Source organism: Magnolia sinica, unplaced genomic scaffold, assembly GCF_029962835.1.
Source record: "Magnolia sinica isolate HGM2019 unplaced genomic scaffold, MsV1 ctg244, whole genome shotgun sequence".
NCBI classification, from domain to species: domain Eukaryota; kingdom Viridiplantae; phylum Streptophyta; class Magnoliopsida; order Magnoliales; family Magnoliaceae; genus Magnolia; species Magnolia sinica.
Genome location: NW_026682790.1, coordinates 67,108 through 83,238, shown reverse-complemented (window position 1 = coordinate 83,238; position 16,131 = coordinate 67,108). Strand labels below are relative to the sequence as shown.

Genomic DNA, 16,131 nt, shown 5'->3' with positions numbered 1-16,131 from the left:
ATAGTTATGTTTTCTCTTCGTACATGTGTATGTGACCTTATGAACAGGTTGGACGTCAAATAAACATGTGGTGGGGGCATTAGGAAATTTCCAACTGTAAGAGTCCAATCCCTACTGCTTCATGTGGTGTGTTCCACTGGAGCCTTAGATCTACCTCCTTTTGGGGTTCATGATCCAAAATGATCTTTCAAAATAGATGGACGGCATGGATAAATCATATAGATCACAGTGGCTCCACAGAGCTCCTGACATGGCCGTCCATCTCTAGCTTGGTCTGGTGGCGTGGCACTCAATCCGCGGTCGTATTTGCATGATTCCCAAGGAGATACGTCTACTTTGTGAGTTTACCACCATTTTCAAAATTGTGTGACTCTATCATACACATGATCTGACCTGGTAATGCATGGAGCATAAATCAAAAATGATAAGAAGCTGATATTAACCATCCGATTTTAACGTTACATTTTCGACCACTCACTGTTTTACTTTTGACTATCCATTTATAACATTAATTGGATAGGTTTTGCTTGATCATTGTGATTTTCAAGACATGGTCCATATAAAATATGCCCCCCAATTTGAATGGTCTGGATTAGCGTACATGGGTGGCCCACATGAGTGGCAGGAGCCACCAACACTTTTGGAATGGCAAGCATTTATATTCGAAAGGATCTTGTGATTCATCCACATGTATAAAAGGTGCACACAGCACGGATGCATTTTGTGTTATGTTGGCATCTCTACTTTAATTTAATAAGAGCTGTTCTAGTAATATCTTTTTGTTCTAGTTCTTGTTTTAAATAAGCTCATTTAGTAAGATTAATTTTTAAGTTTAAAAATAGCTCTCATTCTAAATAAGCATGTTCAATAACACTTCAAAGAATAACTTTTTTTAAGGGTAGCTTACGTTATTTTTAAAGATTACAACAACTTTATTATAAAAGCGATCCAAATAATTATTTTGGTGGATCTCACCATAGATGAAATATGCCCCAAATAATGAAACAATGGATGACTATAATCTTTATATTTTAAGACAATTGGACCATCCATTGTGTCATATATTGACGTGGATCAACCATCATATGGAGCCCACCTTTGATGTAGACCGTCCATTGTGTGAGCCAAACCTTCAAAGTGTGTCGTTCATCATACAAGGCCCATCTTGGATGTAGACTACTCATCATTAGGGGCCCACTTTGATGTAGGTCATCCATCATGTAGTGCACACTAGCAATGCTAATTGTCCATTATGTGGGCCCCTCAATGTCCACTACCCATCACCCATCACTTGGAGTCCACATTTGATGTGTCCATAGTGTAGGTTGAACCATCGAAGTAGATTGTCCATCATGTGGAGCCCACTTTTGATATCCACCATTCATCATGTGGGGCGCACCTTTTATGTGGATCATCCATCACGTGGCCCACTTCGGATTCAGATCATCCATCATGTGAGACCTTGGATGTGAACTGTCCATTAGGTGAGGCCCACTTGATGTGGTTTGTCCATTATGAGGGGTCACACTTTGATGTAGGTCATCTATCATGTGAAGCCCACTCTGTCCATTATGTGCGCCTACCTTGATGTGGACCATTCATTGTGTGGGGGCCCACCTTCAACATGAGTCGTTCATCATATGGGCCTACCTTGACGTGGGCCATTCATCATATGGACCCACCTATGATGTCAACCGACCATCATGTGGGGCCCACCTTCAATGACCATTATCCATTATGTGGGTCCCACCTTTGATGTGGACTGGCCATCAAATGGGACCCACTTGATGTGCATATTCCATCATGCTAGGCCTCACTTTGATGTGGGCCATCTATCATGTGGGGCCTACCTTTGATGTGAATCGTTCATTATGTGGCCCACCTTGATGTGTGGCCTCACATTCAATATGAGTCTCTCATCATGAGGGGCCGCCTTTGATGCCCACCATCAATCATGTGAGTCCCCCTTTGGTTGTGGACCATTTATTATGTGGGGCCCACTTGATGTGGATAGTCTATCATGTGGGACCCACCTTTGATGTCCACCATCTATCATATAGGTTCCACCTTTGTTGTGGATCATCCATCATGTGGGGCCCAACCTTCAATATGGGCCATTCATCATGTAGGCACACCTTTAATGTCAACCTTTTATCGTGTGGTCTCACATTTAATGTCTACCATCCATCATGTGGGTCCCACCTTTGATGTAGACCATCCATCAAGTAGGGCCTACTTAATTTGGATCGTCCATCATGCATGGGGCCACACTTTGATGTAGGCCATCCATCATGTGGGGCTCACCTTTAATGTGACCGTGCATTATGTGGGCACACCTTTGATGTGCACCATTCATTATGTGGGGCCCACCTTTAATATGGGCCATTCATCATGTGGGCCTACATCGAAGAAATTGTAAAGAGAAGAGAAAAGGGTAAGATGGAAATTAATTGGAAAGTTCAAAGACAAACTTGTACAAAAATTAGTTCAAAATGTCTACCCACTGAAGCCACATAAGCTCCATTTCAAAAAATAACTCCTCCCCGACTTACAAATTAGAGCTTATTAACTAGTTTTTAAATAAATAAGCACTTTGATCAGACTTTTATCAAACAGTCTAAAAATTTTTTTAAGCCAATAAACTTTTATTTGCAGAGATGTCAAACGTCCTTTTAATCTATACAAAGTATACATCTAACTAAAGATGGGCTATAAAACAAAATTCACAATAATAAATATAGCTTAATGCTTATTTCTAAATAAGTCTATTTCAAAAATAGATTGTTGATAATGTTGGGTAAAAAAAATAGTTAAGTTGTTAGGTCAACTAATGGAATGGACCAACTCTACTAAACTAGCACGAACCCATTGAGATTCAAACCTTAAGGGACGTTTACTTCTAAGAATATGCCGACGTTTAAGGAGGTCGATGCAACTGTAAGGACACTCTAAGAGGATGCAACTATAAGTCCACTCAAATGGCCAATTGCCGACCTAACCGATAGGTCGGCCATAGTTCGGCTATAGGTCGACCAATAGCTCGATTGTAGCTTGGCTAGAGCTCGGCTATAGCTCGGGATAACCTCTAAACAAGGCAAATGCCGATTCAACGGAAAGCTCAGTATCGCTTATACGATCTTCCCCTGGATCAACAGTCCGAGAATCTTTCCAATGGCCCAAAGATCTCTCCCAAGATCTTTGGAGGATCAAATCAGATCCCGAGAACCTCGGACGATGATAATCTTGAAAGGATCTTGGACGAATCTCTGAACGGATTCACCTCCAGTGTATCAGGGAAGACTCCTTACGGCATTGTCTTCCTTCTCTTATAAATAGAGGTACCCCCAGCCAATGTAAGGTATGCATACTCATACACATTCTAATACGCGATTGGTGACTCTTTTCCTTAAGAGATCCTACCCTACAAAAGACCCAAGGTCCTAACTTAGGCATCGGAGGGTACCCTGTACAAGCCAGGGTCTCCTTTGTCTGTTGTTTTCGTCTATGCAGGTCATGAAGGGTTAACTAGGGAGGGTTTACCAGAAAACTGCATCAACAGTTTGGCGCTTTCTGTGGGATCGACGTCTTAAGTCGTTCCTGCTTTACCAGATAAACTCCAAATAAGCTACAATGGCGAAAGGGAAAAAGAGAACTTGAGCCTCCCTAGTTGCAACTCCAGTTGCACCTGGGCACACACCGCCACCCCTGGAGCAACCCAAGCAACCAGAAAATCATCAAGGCTCATCCTCCCAACATCAAGTGAATTGCAGTTTCAGTAGGCAGGGTCAACGGTCTCGTGTGAAAGGAGGTTAGCTGAACTCCCTCGAAAAAGAGGTTAGCATGATTAGAGATAATATGGGCTGCATGAGACAAATGCTAGAGCAACTATAGCCCCAACATGTGCAGAGAGCCGACAGGGAAGATGAACAAACGAGCAACAACCCTCTTCAACATTCCTATGTGCGAGCCACCTCTCAGAAAAGCCGACCACCCTTTCAAAAGAGCTAGCAACATAGCTAGGCCAGACCAGTCCTGTCTCACGTTTCGAAAACCATGAATTTGCCTAATTTCGACCTACGCCATGAGTTAGATCGGAAGAAGTGCGATAAGGTCCCAGTCAAAACTACCGTTGAAAGCAACGAACCCTGGGAGGTCGAGCTAAAGAATTTGCGAGATCAGATTGGAGACATGTAACAAGTCTAGTGAACTAATGCGCTGACGCAAGCCACGACAGAGGAATTCGACCTCCCGTTTACTGCCGACATCATGCAGGCGCAACTGCCAGACAGATTTCAATTGCCCCAAATCGCTCCCTTCTCAAGTAATATTGACCCATCGAAGCATATGGAGTCCTTCAGAGTCTACATGGAACTCCACGATGCCTCTGATACGGTCATGTGCTGAGCTTTTTTCCCTAACTATGGCTGGAGCTACCCGACTTTGGTTCAAGCAATTAAAGCCGAATTCCATCAGTTCATTCTCTCAACTCAGTCAAGCCTTTGTCACGAACTTCATCGGAGGAAAGAAAAGGCTCAAAGCACCTGCCCACCTCTTTCATGTCATTCAGAAAGAAGGTGAGCTTCTGAAAGACTACATCAAATGCTTCAATCTAGAAGCCTTGCAGGTCCGTAAGCACTCGGAAGAGCTTGCCCTTAGCGTCATCATAACTAGATTGAGAGACAAGCAGTTCCTCTTCTCGTTGGATAAGAATCCTCTTACAACGATGGCTGAACTACTGAACAGGTTGTAGAAGTACGCTAATGCTGAGGAATTCCGAATCTTGCGAGAGGCCGTCCTGAACAAAATTTCTCCGACCAAGGAACAGTAGGCAAGGGCAGAACGAAGCTCGGCCAAAACGAATAGGAAAAGGAAATATGACCAATCGCAGGACAATCAACACCCGAACAAGCGGCCCAACAGTAAGTTTAAATTTACACTCCTCTCAACAAAACTCCCGAGTAAGTTTTGATGGAAATCCAGGACAAGCGTATCCTCCATTGGCCGAACAAGTTGAAGTCTGATCCCAAAAACAGAAGTAAAAAAAAAATATTACCACTTTCATCGAGATCACGGAAATAACACAAGTGATTGTTTTGATATTAAACAATCAATACAGGTTTTGAGAGGTATACCTGTCACGTTTGGAAGGAGCCACTTCCTCGCTAGTAGTGAAACCCTTTTTCACTCATGTGGCCTAGACGTCTGTGCTACATGTCAATAGCTGAATCTTCCGCTGTGTTCAACTCACCCTTACACATACTGACACTTTCCTTGTAAAGGGTGCAACACTTCTTTCCTCTGGCCATGATCAATAAACCCTTGATGAGCTTCTAGCGCCCACCAACAAATCGACTTTCATATCCATCATCATCCAACCTTCTTGTCAACATCAAGTTGAGGCGAAGGTCTGGAATGTTCCTCACATCCCTGAGAATCAATGTACAGCCCACATCGGTCTTCACACAAATATTACTGACCTCTACAATCTTTGATACGCCAAAATTTTCTATCTTCACGGTCCCATAGTCACCTGACTTATAACTTGTAAAGAAGTCTCTGCGTGGAGTCGCATGAAACGAGGCTCCCGAGTCTATCACCCAGTCGGTGTCCTAACTCGTAGCCATGAGACATACATTGTGATCTGTTGAAAGAATAACTACAACGTCGCCGTCTGAAGCGACTGTAGTGGAATCAGATTCATCTTCCTTCTCCTTTTCTTTTTCTTTCTTATCGTTCTTCTTATGAAATTCATGCTTGAAGTGGCCCTTCTTGGCACAATTCCAACATTCGACATCCTTCCTGGTACTCGACTTGCCTCTTGATTTATCTCGGGCCTTCTCGCCCTTTCTGTTCTTTCCTCCCCCTCGATCTTGTATTACAAGGGCCTCTTATTGAGTAGACTCCGAAGACTTCCTCATTGTCTCCTTATTGAAGAGATAACTAGTTATCTGTTCCATGGACACCTTTCCGTCTTGTGCGGAGTTACTCAGAGACACCACCAATGTCGCACAACTATCAGGCAATGAGCTAAGCAATAACAAAGCCTATAATTCATCGTCCAGGACCATTTTCATGGCGGAGAGCTGGTTCAATATATTGCTGACCTTATTCATGTGCTCAGCCACAGAACCACCATCTTTGAATTTAAGATTCACAAGTCGTCTTATTAGAAAAATTTTATCGCCGGCTATCTTCATCTCATACAGCCCTTGCAGTTTCAACCATAGGCTAGCGGCTGAGGTCTCTGTAGACACATGGTGTAATACTTAATCATCCATCCATTGTCTAATAAACCCCACCACCTTTCGGTCCAACTTCTTCCAATCATCATCTGACATATCCTTAGACTTTGCTGATATGCCTTGAATTGGAGAATACAAGTCCTTACAATAAAGCAAGTCCTCCATCTTAGCCTTCCATATGGTCCAGTTAGAACCATTGAGACTGATCATCCTTGATGAGCCACCTTCCATAATTCAAACCAATCTCACTCTGTTCAATAAACCAATAGCTTTGATACCAATTTGTTGGGGGCCGTTGTACAAAACTTTAGGATCTAGCCTCCCAAAAACACCAGAATTATGGGATAATATATAAAGCAATGAAATAAATCAAAGCATAAACCACACAACACGAGATTTTTTACATGAAAAACCCTTAAAGAGGTAAAAACCACTTGACCTAGTACATATCAACAATCTACTATAAAGTAGAACGTTACAACTGAACACAAGCACACACCGCTTAGATCAAACTTTCTTCACTTATGCAGGAGTGAATAAACAATAAGTAAATAAAGAAAAATGGAGAGATCTAACTGATTGCGAGGACGTAGAAGTGCTGAGATGTCGAGTGCACAGTAGATCACCTCTACGAGCAGAACTTCCCTTCCACAAGTTTCCTCTCTCTCTTTCTCTCTCTCTCTCACACCTTTGATAGCCCTAAACCCTTTAGCAAACCCTTGTAAAGCTTTAGGAAACCCTCTTGCATTATCTAGATCAGCCTTATGTACCCATATTTATAGATTTGGAAACCCCTTTCCACACCTATATAAAAATCGCCTCAAATTTACGTAGTCCGCACAAAATTCGAAACGAATCTGTGTAAACTCGACTAGTCGAGTACCACGGAAAAAAACCAACCAAGCTTGCTAGAGTTTAAGTCGAGCCAGTCCTCAACTGGTCGACCAGCACCCTCGACTGGTCGAGTGAGGCTCTCGACCGGTCGAGCCTGGGGAGAAAACCCCATCAGTAACTTGCCAAAAATTAGCATGACTCAGCGCTATATGTACATCTGCAAATGAAAAAAAAAAAGAGTCACTACAGGAAGGACATGTGAACGAGTGGCACATGTGACTAAGCAGCATACTCGGCAAGCTATGTAAAGTCATGATATAGAAGAAATCTTGTAATCTAAGATACACACGACAAGGTTGTCTCGCATAATCATGCTGAAAATGAAAGTTTCCAGAGATAAATTATGCTTTCATGGATACTACCAAGGGCTAAGAAATAAGTTCTTGCATAATTAAAAAGGAGATCAGGACGTGATGGTATAAAGAATTTGAATCCAGCTCAGATACGATTAAGTAACCTTCGAGGATTGACAATGAATTCCTGACATTCCATCAAGGAAACCTCGACTTAGCCACCACCCTTTCAAGTCTATATGAGCAGTATTTTATGAAGAGGTTTAGACCTTCACTACAGGCAACCAATCAATAACTACAGCGTAACGCTACCTATCCTAGTATTAGCTTAGATATCCCACCTCAATCCAATGACGTTGTTTCAAGCTCGGTATCTTTAGTTTGGCTTATATCTACTATTGTCCAGCATCATCATTGTAGTACACTTATGAATAGACTAAATATCCACGAGTTCTGTTGTCGGATTCCAATGATACTTAGGTCCATACTTGGTTGATCACACCAGTCACATCTTGCAGATTGCACACATCAATTTCTTTGTCTACACGGAAAATCGTAGGTAATTTTCTTTATTTTCTCTACTTATTTTAATTTACTCTCACTGATTGTAGTGATCTCACTTATAAATCAATAAAATCAGTGATCCAGTCTTATTTTTTAATCTTATTCATCCATCATTACATTACTAAGAAACCTGTGACCTATGATCACCGTTAAAAGAAAAGTCCTTATCGTAAGGTAAAAAGATCCCATTGAAGGACTAACCTTCCCATTTCAAACCCACTTGATTGCTCTGTAACATTGGTGGTTGAAAAGTCATATCAACCCTCTGAGGTCCGATCACATAATCCAGCTAGTTTGGCGCTTGGGATTGCAAGCATTCAGAAAATTGGTCTGATCATAATCCAGCTAATTTGGCGCGTGGGATGCAAGCGTTCAAAAAATTTAAATTGAATAAGACTCTAACATGTCTAACACAATTCCTAATCACACGTGTTTGACCGAATACTAGCCACTTATTAACATGTGTGACCTCATGTTTAATTGAACAATAATAGGATCAGGATCTTGTCAAATTGAAATTATGCCTTAACCTGATCTTGCTAAGTCTCATAGGCCCCATTTGTGATTAAGGTGGACCAAGTGATTGGAAACAGTGTACACCACAATGTTTTCCCACCAAACTGTTTATCTTGTTGTGGCCCATGTGAATCATAGATGGGTCTGAGTTTTAGACCCTAGGCCTAAATTATGCCATGGCATCTACTAGTTAGAGTGGATTTTATATAATAATCACAGTGGCTCCTGTGAAATTAAGAGTTTTTAAACTATTTATTTTGGTTCGGGCCGCCTGAATCACAAGTTAGCCTACTATTTTGTACCTGGGTCTAAAGTTGGATTACAAATCTAATGGTTGAAGTGGATTTCATATACATATCACAGTGAGCCCTGCTAAAAAAAAAGAAGCCAAATGACCATGTGGGTACTGGAGACTAGATTAATGTATTTAAAAATGGTCCCGAGTCCATCGGGTTGGAACACGGGTCTTAGTCCTCCGATGGATAATTTCTTACTTGTTAAGTGCATGGGAAATCCAGCATGTTCAATTGATTAGATCCACCATGAGGGACGCTTTGTTAAGACATCAGTCCTATCTACTCATTAAGTGGACCACATTTGTATTTTGTTGCTTTGTTAAGACATCAGTCCTATCTACTCATTAAGTGGACCACACTTGTATTTTGTTACTTATCAATGGCTACACATTATTTTCAATGGTGTGGCTCACTTGATGAGTGGATAGTGCTGATTTTTGCATCAGTGGATAGTACTATTTTTTGCATCAGGTGATCCTCATGGTGTGGACAACTTATTAGGAGGATTGGATATCAAAAGCACTTACAAAGTTGGAAGTTATCCACTATGTGGACCTTAAAGTATGGTTCGGGCAAAAAACAATTTTCAACTGTTACATCAAATACTCGTGTCAGTAACCGATATGGAATACCTTGAGTAGCATATGCTACACGCGACTTAAACTATTTTCATAAGCTATGCAACGTTGAGGCTAAGTTCTACATAGCATAAGCTACATGCAACATAGCGTTGCTATTTAAAACACTGATTTTTTCGTCCAATGATTTTCAATGTGTGGTCAACATCCTTCAAAAAAAAAAAAAAAGAAGAAGAAGAAGAAAAGAAAAGAAAAGGAAAAAGAAAAAAAAACGTGTGGCCAACCCTTTTGGCACCTTGGATGTAGCATAGCGTGCAACATTTTGGCAATATTTTCTCTGTGGTTGGTTAGTAGAATCCATTGAGATGGATATGAAAATTCCTCATTGATCTCGTATCCTATCAATGAGTCATGTACCTTGATTATGTCAATCAGTTCAAGTGAGATCAAGGCCAGCACAGCAGAACTTATGTATAGTATCCCCTCTGCCAAGGTGCGTACTAACCAGCTGACCTAGCAAGCTGTATGCAATGATTCACATATCCTATAATGAAAAAAAAAAATTGCGTGGGGTTATGTGTCAGAACAAGGTACCAACACATAAATCTGTTTTTTTGTGTAACTCTACTTGCCACAATATGCCAGCCTCTCCAAGTGCTGATAAAGGAAGAAAGAATGATGTTAGGCTGTCGGTTGGCAATGGTACATTTTCCAAGCAATTACAAGAGTTCCCCTTTTGAATCTTGATTAGTGAAAATCATATTCATAAAGTCAACCCCAAATAGTTTGGACAAGGCTATGATGATGATGATATAGGGTTTGCCAAGGTACGGAGGATCCTGCAAAATTGGCTTACGCCTTAATCTGGTTTTGCTGGGTCTAATACTCTCCACATCTAATTCTGTCATATGAATGTGGACCTTCCCCAGTATATGTATATGCGTGCGTGTGCGTGTGCGTGCGTGCATGTGTCTATCATAAAATGTGAGTGAATGCGAAAAAGAGTTAGCATGGCAATCTCCTGAAGAGGGCATGGAGCTGCCCAAATTAGATTAAGGCTCAGTCCTGTTTTTGCAGGATCCCCAACCCAGATGGGCCCATAAATTTGCTGCAAATTGAAGAAGACACTTATAGGACTACCACTAACTAATCAGAGCAGAACTGTTTCTCACACATAAATCTTTCCTTTGCACTGCAGATTTATAAAAGATGGCCGAAGAGGATATTCAACCTCTCGTCTGTGACAATGGTACCGGAATGTCAAGGTTGGTCCAAACCCTAACCTGTCCACTAGTTTCTTTCTCAGTTTCAGTGCAACTTTTTTCAACTTTTGTGAGTATTACACAATTTTTTGCTTGATATTCTTTTATGTTTTCTACAGGCTGGATTCGCTGGTGATGACGCTCCGAGGGCGGTATTTCCTAGCATTGTTGGCAGGCCTCGCCACACTTGTGTCATGGTCGGGATGGGCCAAAAGGACGCTTATGTAGGTGATGAAGCACAATCTAAAAGGGGTATCCTTACATTAAAATACCCTATTGAGCATGGCATTGTCAGCAATTGGGATGACATGGAGAAGATCTGGCATCACACATTCTACAATGAGCTCCGTGTTGCTCCTGAAGAGCACCCGGTGCTTCTCACAGAAGCGCCACTCAACCCCAAAGCAAACAGAGAGAAAATGACACAGATCATGTTTGAGACCTTCAATGTGCCAGCCATGTATGTTGCCATTCAGGCTGTCCTTTCTCTGTATGCTAGCGGCCGTACAACTGGTTAGTATCAACTGCGACCTTTATGCATGCATGTGGACTTCCTTCCTTCCATAGGCTGCCTTTGGATGCACAAAGTGAAATTAATTGTACAAATTCAAGAATAAGTGAAATGATAATGATGCTTCCTAGTCTTCATAATGTGGACGTAGTTCTCAAGTTGCAGTTACATTCATAGTCTAACTGGAAAAAAAAAATCTAATTGCAGTTTGTCTAGTCCATTAATGTGAATGCTAAGGAAATAAATGTATTGTACACAAGTGAAATGAATTGTACATATTCAAGAGGAAGTGAAAAGATAATGATGGCTCCTAGGCTTCATAATGTGGAATTAGCTGCTGTATTGCAGTTACATTCATTTCAAGTCAACTGGAAGGAATGTAAATGCAAATTTGGGTGTCTAGTCCCTTTAATATGAATGTTATGGAGATATATCACAATTTGGTTATTTCCACTTTAAACAAATAATTGCAAATCAATTCTACATGGGATGCATTTATATGATTTGCTCCACTGAATTTCATCTTTTTACTCTTAACAGGCATTGTGCTAGATTCTGGTGATGGTGTTAGCCACACAGTGCCAATTTATGAAGGATATGCCCTCCCACATGCAATCCTTCGGTTGGATCTTGCGGGGCGTGATCTCACTGATGCCCTTATGAAGATCCTCACTGAAAGAGGTTACTCGTTCACCACCACCGCCGAACGGGAAATTGTTAGGGACATGAAGGAGAAGCTCGCATATGTTGCCCTTGATTTCAAGCAGGAGCTAGAGACAGCCAAGAGCAGCTCCGCTGTTGAAAAGAGCTATGAGCTGCCCGATGGGCAGGTGATCACGATTGGAGATGAAAGGTTCCGTTGTCCTGAGGTCCTCTTCAAGCCATCCCTTATCGGCATGGTAGCTGCTGGAATCCATGAGACCACGTACAACTCCATAATGAAATGTGATGTTGATATCAGGAAGGATCTGTACGGTAACATTGTTCTCAGTGGTGGCTCGACTATGTTCCCTGGTATTGCTGATCGAATGAGCAAGGAAATTACAGCCCTTGCCCCTAGCAGCATGAAGATCAAGGTGGTGGCTCCACCCGAGAGAAAGTACAGTGTCTGGATAGGAGGCTCCATCTTGGCATCGCTTAGCACCCTCCAGCAGGTGAATCTTGTGCCTGCGACTTCTAGTATTAGTTGAAAATTTCTACTTCTTGGACACACCAAGGTGTTCCGTAATGGTGGTGCCACCACCGTTACCTTTATGGTACGGGTCGTAACAGCTGTTATGACCCCTGTAACGGCCATTACGGTCTCTTTTTTATTGAAAAAAATCTTGAAAAACCTGTATTTGCCTCATATTGTTGCTTAAAAAATACAGAAAACTTGTATCTGCCCTGTAACAAACAATTACGGAGCTGTTATGGCCTTTATAGGAGACGTAACGCGTCTTTAACAGTAATTACGGTCATTTTTTTGCCATAACGGCCGTTACGGCCATTACGACCCCATAACGCGTAACGGTTGCCACCATTACCTTTACGGCCCATAATGGCCTTTACGGCACACCATGGGACACACCCTTTGAAAGCGCTTTTGAGGCTATAATGCCATTTTGATCATGCTATCATGACTTGTAGTAATACCTTTGTCTCATCTACTGCTAGAAAAAATAAGCGCTAAAATACCCAGTCGAAAAGAGAGGAGAGGGGAGGGGGTGTTAAGAAATTTGGGCCATTTTATACTTGACACTTTTTGCAATGTCTCAGTAACATTGGCAACCACCATTTTGATTTTTATTTTTATTTTTTTTGTCTTTTCTTGTGTGTTGACTCTGAGTCTTTTTTCTTTTCCTTTTTAATTGAGGCAGATGTGGATAACGAAGGCTGAGTATGAAGACGACGGTCCATCTATTGTGCACCGAAAATGCTTTTGAATTCCCACAACTCGTGAGACATTTTCCCCTTTCCATTCTGCTTTAACTCTGTGTTTTGTTTGTCACGTGAACTTGAGTTGATTAAAGTTTTCCCCAGGAAGTCAGCTTTTCCATGTATGTGATGTCATGCTCCGAAAACAGTTCCCAAACCCTAAGGGCTATTTGAGTGCGTGGATTCGGAACCACCGGGATTAGAAACCACCGGGATTACAAACCCCTTGTATTTGCAATCCTCCCAGTGTGTTTGGCACTCAACTTTAATCCAAAAGTTCCTATTCATGGTATATTTATGGGGGTTGGGGGTTTGAATTTAACTATTAAATTAACTTTAATATATCTAATTAGTGAGATATGTAATTTTTGACACTGGTTGTGATAAGCCCACTAAAATATATGCTTTGCCCAAAAATGATGAAATTCCAAGTCTTGGATGGGCCACAAGCACAAGATCATGTCTGAGTGACTAACCAATGATTTTTAATTGTTGATTTACATAGACAATGTTTGCATGGTGCTGGAAAGTGTTTGGACGGTGCTGATTTATATGAACAATGTTTAGACGATGTTGATCATCGTTAGTGGGCCATGTGCCCAATAGAATGATAGTGTATGGTGATACATGTTACACCTGCAACTATTGAAATGATTTTAGGTGTAATCCAAGCTCTCAACGGGGGTTACAAACCCCCTCTTGGAAACCCCCTGATCTGAAACCCCCATTTACTTTATTACTTTATGCTGCCAAACAACTGAGGGATTTGAAACCCCCTCAAATCCATGGTGCCCAATGACCCCTAACCATGCTCTTGAGGTGCAACAAGGAGGATTTTTTTTTTTTTTTTTTGTAGTAGTTGAATGATAGTGTTCCCCCTATCATTTCAAGTACATGGTAAAGTCTTACAAGATATCATGGCAAGACCCAAGATGTGACAATATGCATAGAACATCCAAATTTGATTTTGTTCTCAAAATACATTATGTATTTGCATATTTTCATTTCTAAAGGAAGAATCTTAAACCATGTGGCGAGGAGCTCTTGTCACCTGCTTGCTTATATAACTTGCTAAGGTTTTCTACAATGCATAAATAACTAGCATAGGCTCAAAAGAACCTAGTAGGTACACCTCTCTATGCCACAACAATTCTAAGGATAATATTATAAATATTAAGTAAATGCAGGTATCATGTAAAACAGTAAAAATAATATGAGCATGAATGCGATGCAAAAGTGAATGCAAAGAACTACTCCCTATATACTCAACATACTGCACATATATATACCATCAACAAAACAACCCCAAGCAGCACCACCAGTCTCAGCGGTAGGGTCGATGGTTGCAATCATTGATCCAGGTTCCTCCTACTCGGACTGTCCGGTGGGCCCCTCACATCCACCTCCACTCTGATGGGGTTTTCCTCCTCAATTCAGAGGAGATGTAGTGCAGATCGGATGCCACAAATCTTAGCATTACCGCGCTCCTCGACCAGTCGAGGGCACTGCTCGACCGGTCGAGTGGGGCGCTCGACTAGTCAAGCGGTGCTCGACTCAAAGTCCAGCGAGCTATTTGTTTTAGAACTCCGCAGTACTCGACCAGTCGAGTGCACCCGGCTCGACTAGTCGAGAGTTACACAGATTCTGTCCGGATTTAGTGCAAACTGCGTAAATTTGAGGCGGTTTCGCAAGAGGTGCCGAAGGAAGTTACCTAAACTATAAATAGGCGTCTTGGGGTTATTCTAAGGCAATGCAAGAGAGTTTTCTAAAACTTCGTAAGGGTTTGCTAAAGGGTTTAGGGCTATCAAAGGTGAGAGAGGGTGAGAGAAAAGAGAGAGAGGAAGCTTGTGGAAGGGAGATTCTACTCGTAGAGGTGATCTACTTCCCAGTCAACATTTCAACCCTTCTACATCCTTGTGATCGGTGAGATATCTCTTTTTTTCATTATTCTTTTATTATTTATCCACTCCTGCGTGAGTGAAGAAGGTTTGATCCAAGCGGTGTGTGCTTGTGATCAGTTGTAACATTCTACTTCATAGTAAATTGTTGCTCTGGACGAAGTCCTGTGGTTTTTACCTCTTTGGGGGTTTTCCATGTAAAAATCTCTTATGTCGTGTGGTTTATGCTTTGATTTATTCCATTGTTTTATTATCCCATAATTTTGGTGTTTTGGGGAGGCTAGATCTTAAGGTTTTGTGCAATGGCCCCCAGCAAAGTGGTATCAAAACGTTCAGGTTTATTGAACGGAGTGGGATTGGTTCTGAATTATGGAATGTGGCTCATCAAGGATGATCAGTCTCACTGGTTCTAACTAGACCATATGGAAGGCTAAGATGGAGGACTAGCGTTATTGCAAGGACTTGTATTCTCCAATTCAACCATGTCACCAAAGTTAAAGGATATGTCAGATGATGATTGGAAGAAGTTTGACCGGAAGGTGGTGGGGTTTATTAGACAATGGCTGGACAATTCCGTATTCCACTATGTGTCTACGGAGACCTCAGCCGCTAGCCTATGGCTGAAACTGCAAGGACTATATAAGAGGAAGACAGCCGGCAATAAAAATTTCTGATAAGACGACTTGTGAATCTCAAGTTCAAAAATTGTGGTTCTGTGGCTGAGCACATGAATGAAGTCAACAATATATTGAACCAGCTCTCCACTATGAAGATGGTCCTGAACGATGAATTAAAGGCTTTGTTATTGCTTAGCTCATTGCCTAATAGTTGGGAGACATTGGTGGTGTCTTTGAGTAACTCTGCGCCAGACTGAAAGATGCCTATGGAACAGGTAACCAGTTGTCGTCTCTTCAATGAGAAGACAAAGAGGAAGTCTCAGGGGTCTACTCAACAAGAGGCCCTTGTAATACAAGATCGAGGGAGAGGAAAGAAAAGAAAGGGCGGGAAGGTCTGAGATAAATCAAGAGGCATGTCGAGTACCAGGAAGGATGTTGAATGCTAGAATTGTGACAAGAAGAGCCACTACAAGCATGAATGTCATAAGAAGAAGAATGACAAGAAAGGAAAAGGAAACGAGAAGGAAGATGAATCAGATTCTA

At 41.6% G+C, this 16,131-nt stretch overlaps 1 protein-coding gene across 1 annotated transcript in view; it reads left to right on the top strand.

Annotated features, from left to right (window-relative positions):
* Positions 1–10,744: 10,744 nt before the first annotated feature.
* Positions 10,745–16,131, top strand: part of LOC131236146 (actin-100-like) — a 46,963-nt gene continuing 41,576 nt past the window's right edge. The window contains exons 1-2 of the mRNA XM_058233291.1: positions 10,745–11,158; positions 11,697–12,310. Coding sequence (XP_058089274.1) covers positions 10,840–11,158; positions 11,697–12,310 — 933 coding nt within the window. The 5' untranslated portion in view covers positions 10,745–10,839. The remainder of the gene's footprint in view (positions 11,159–11,696; positions 12,311–16,131) is intronic.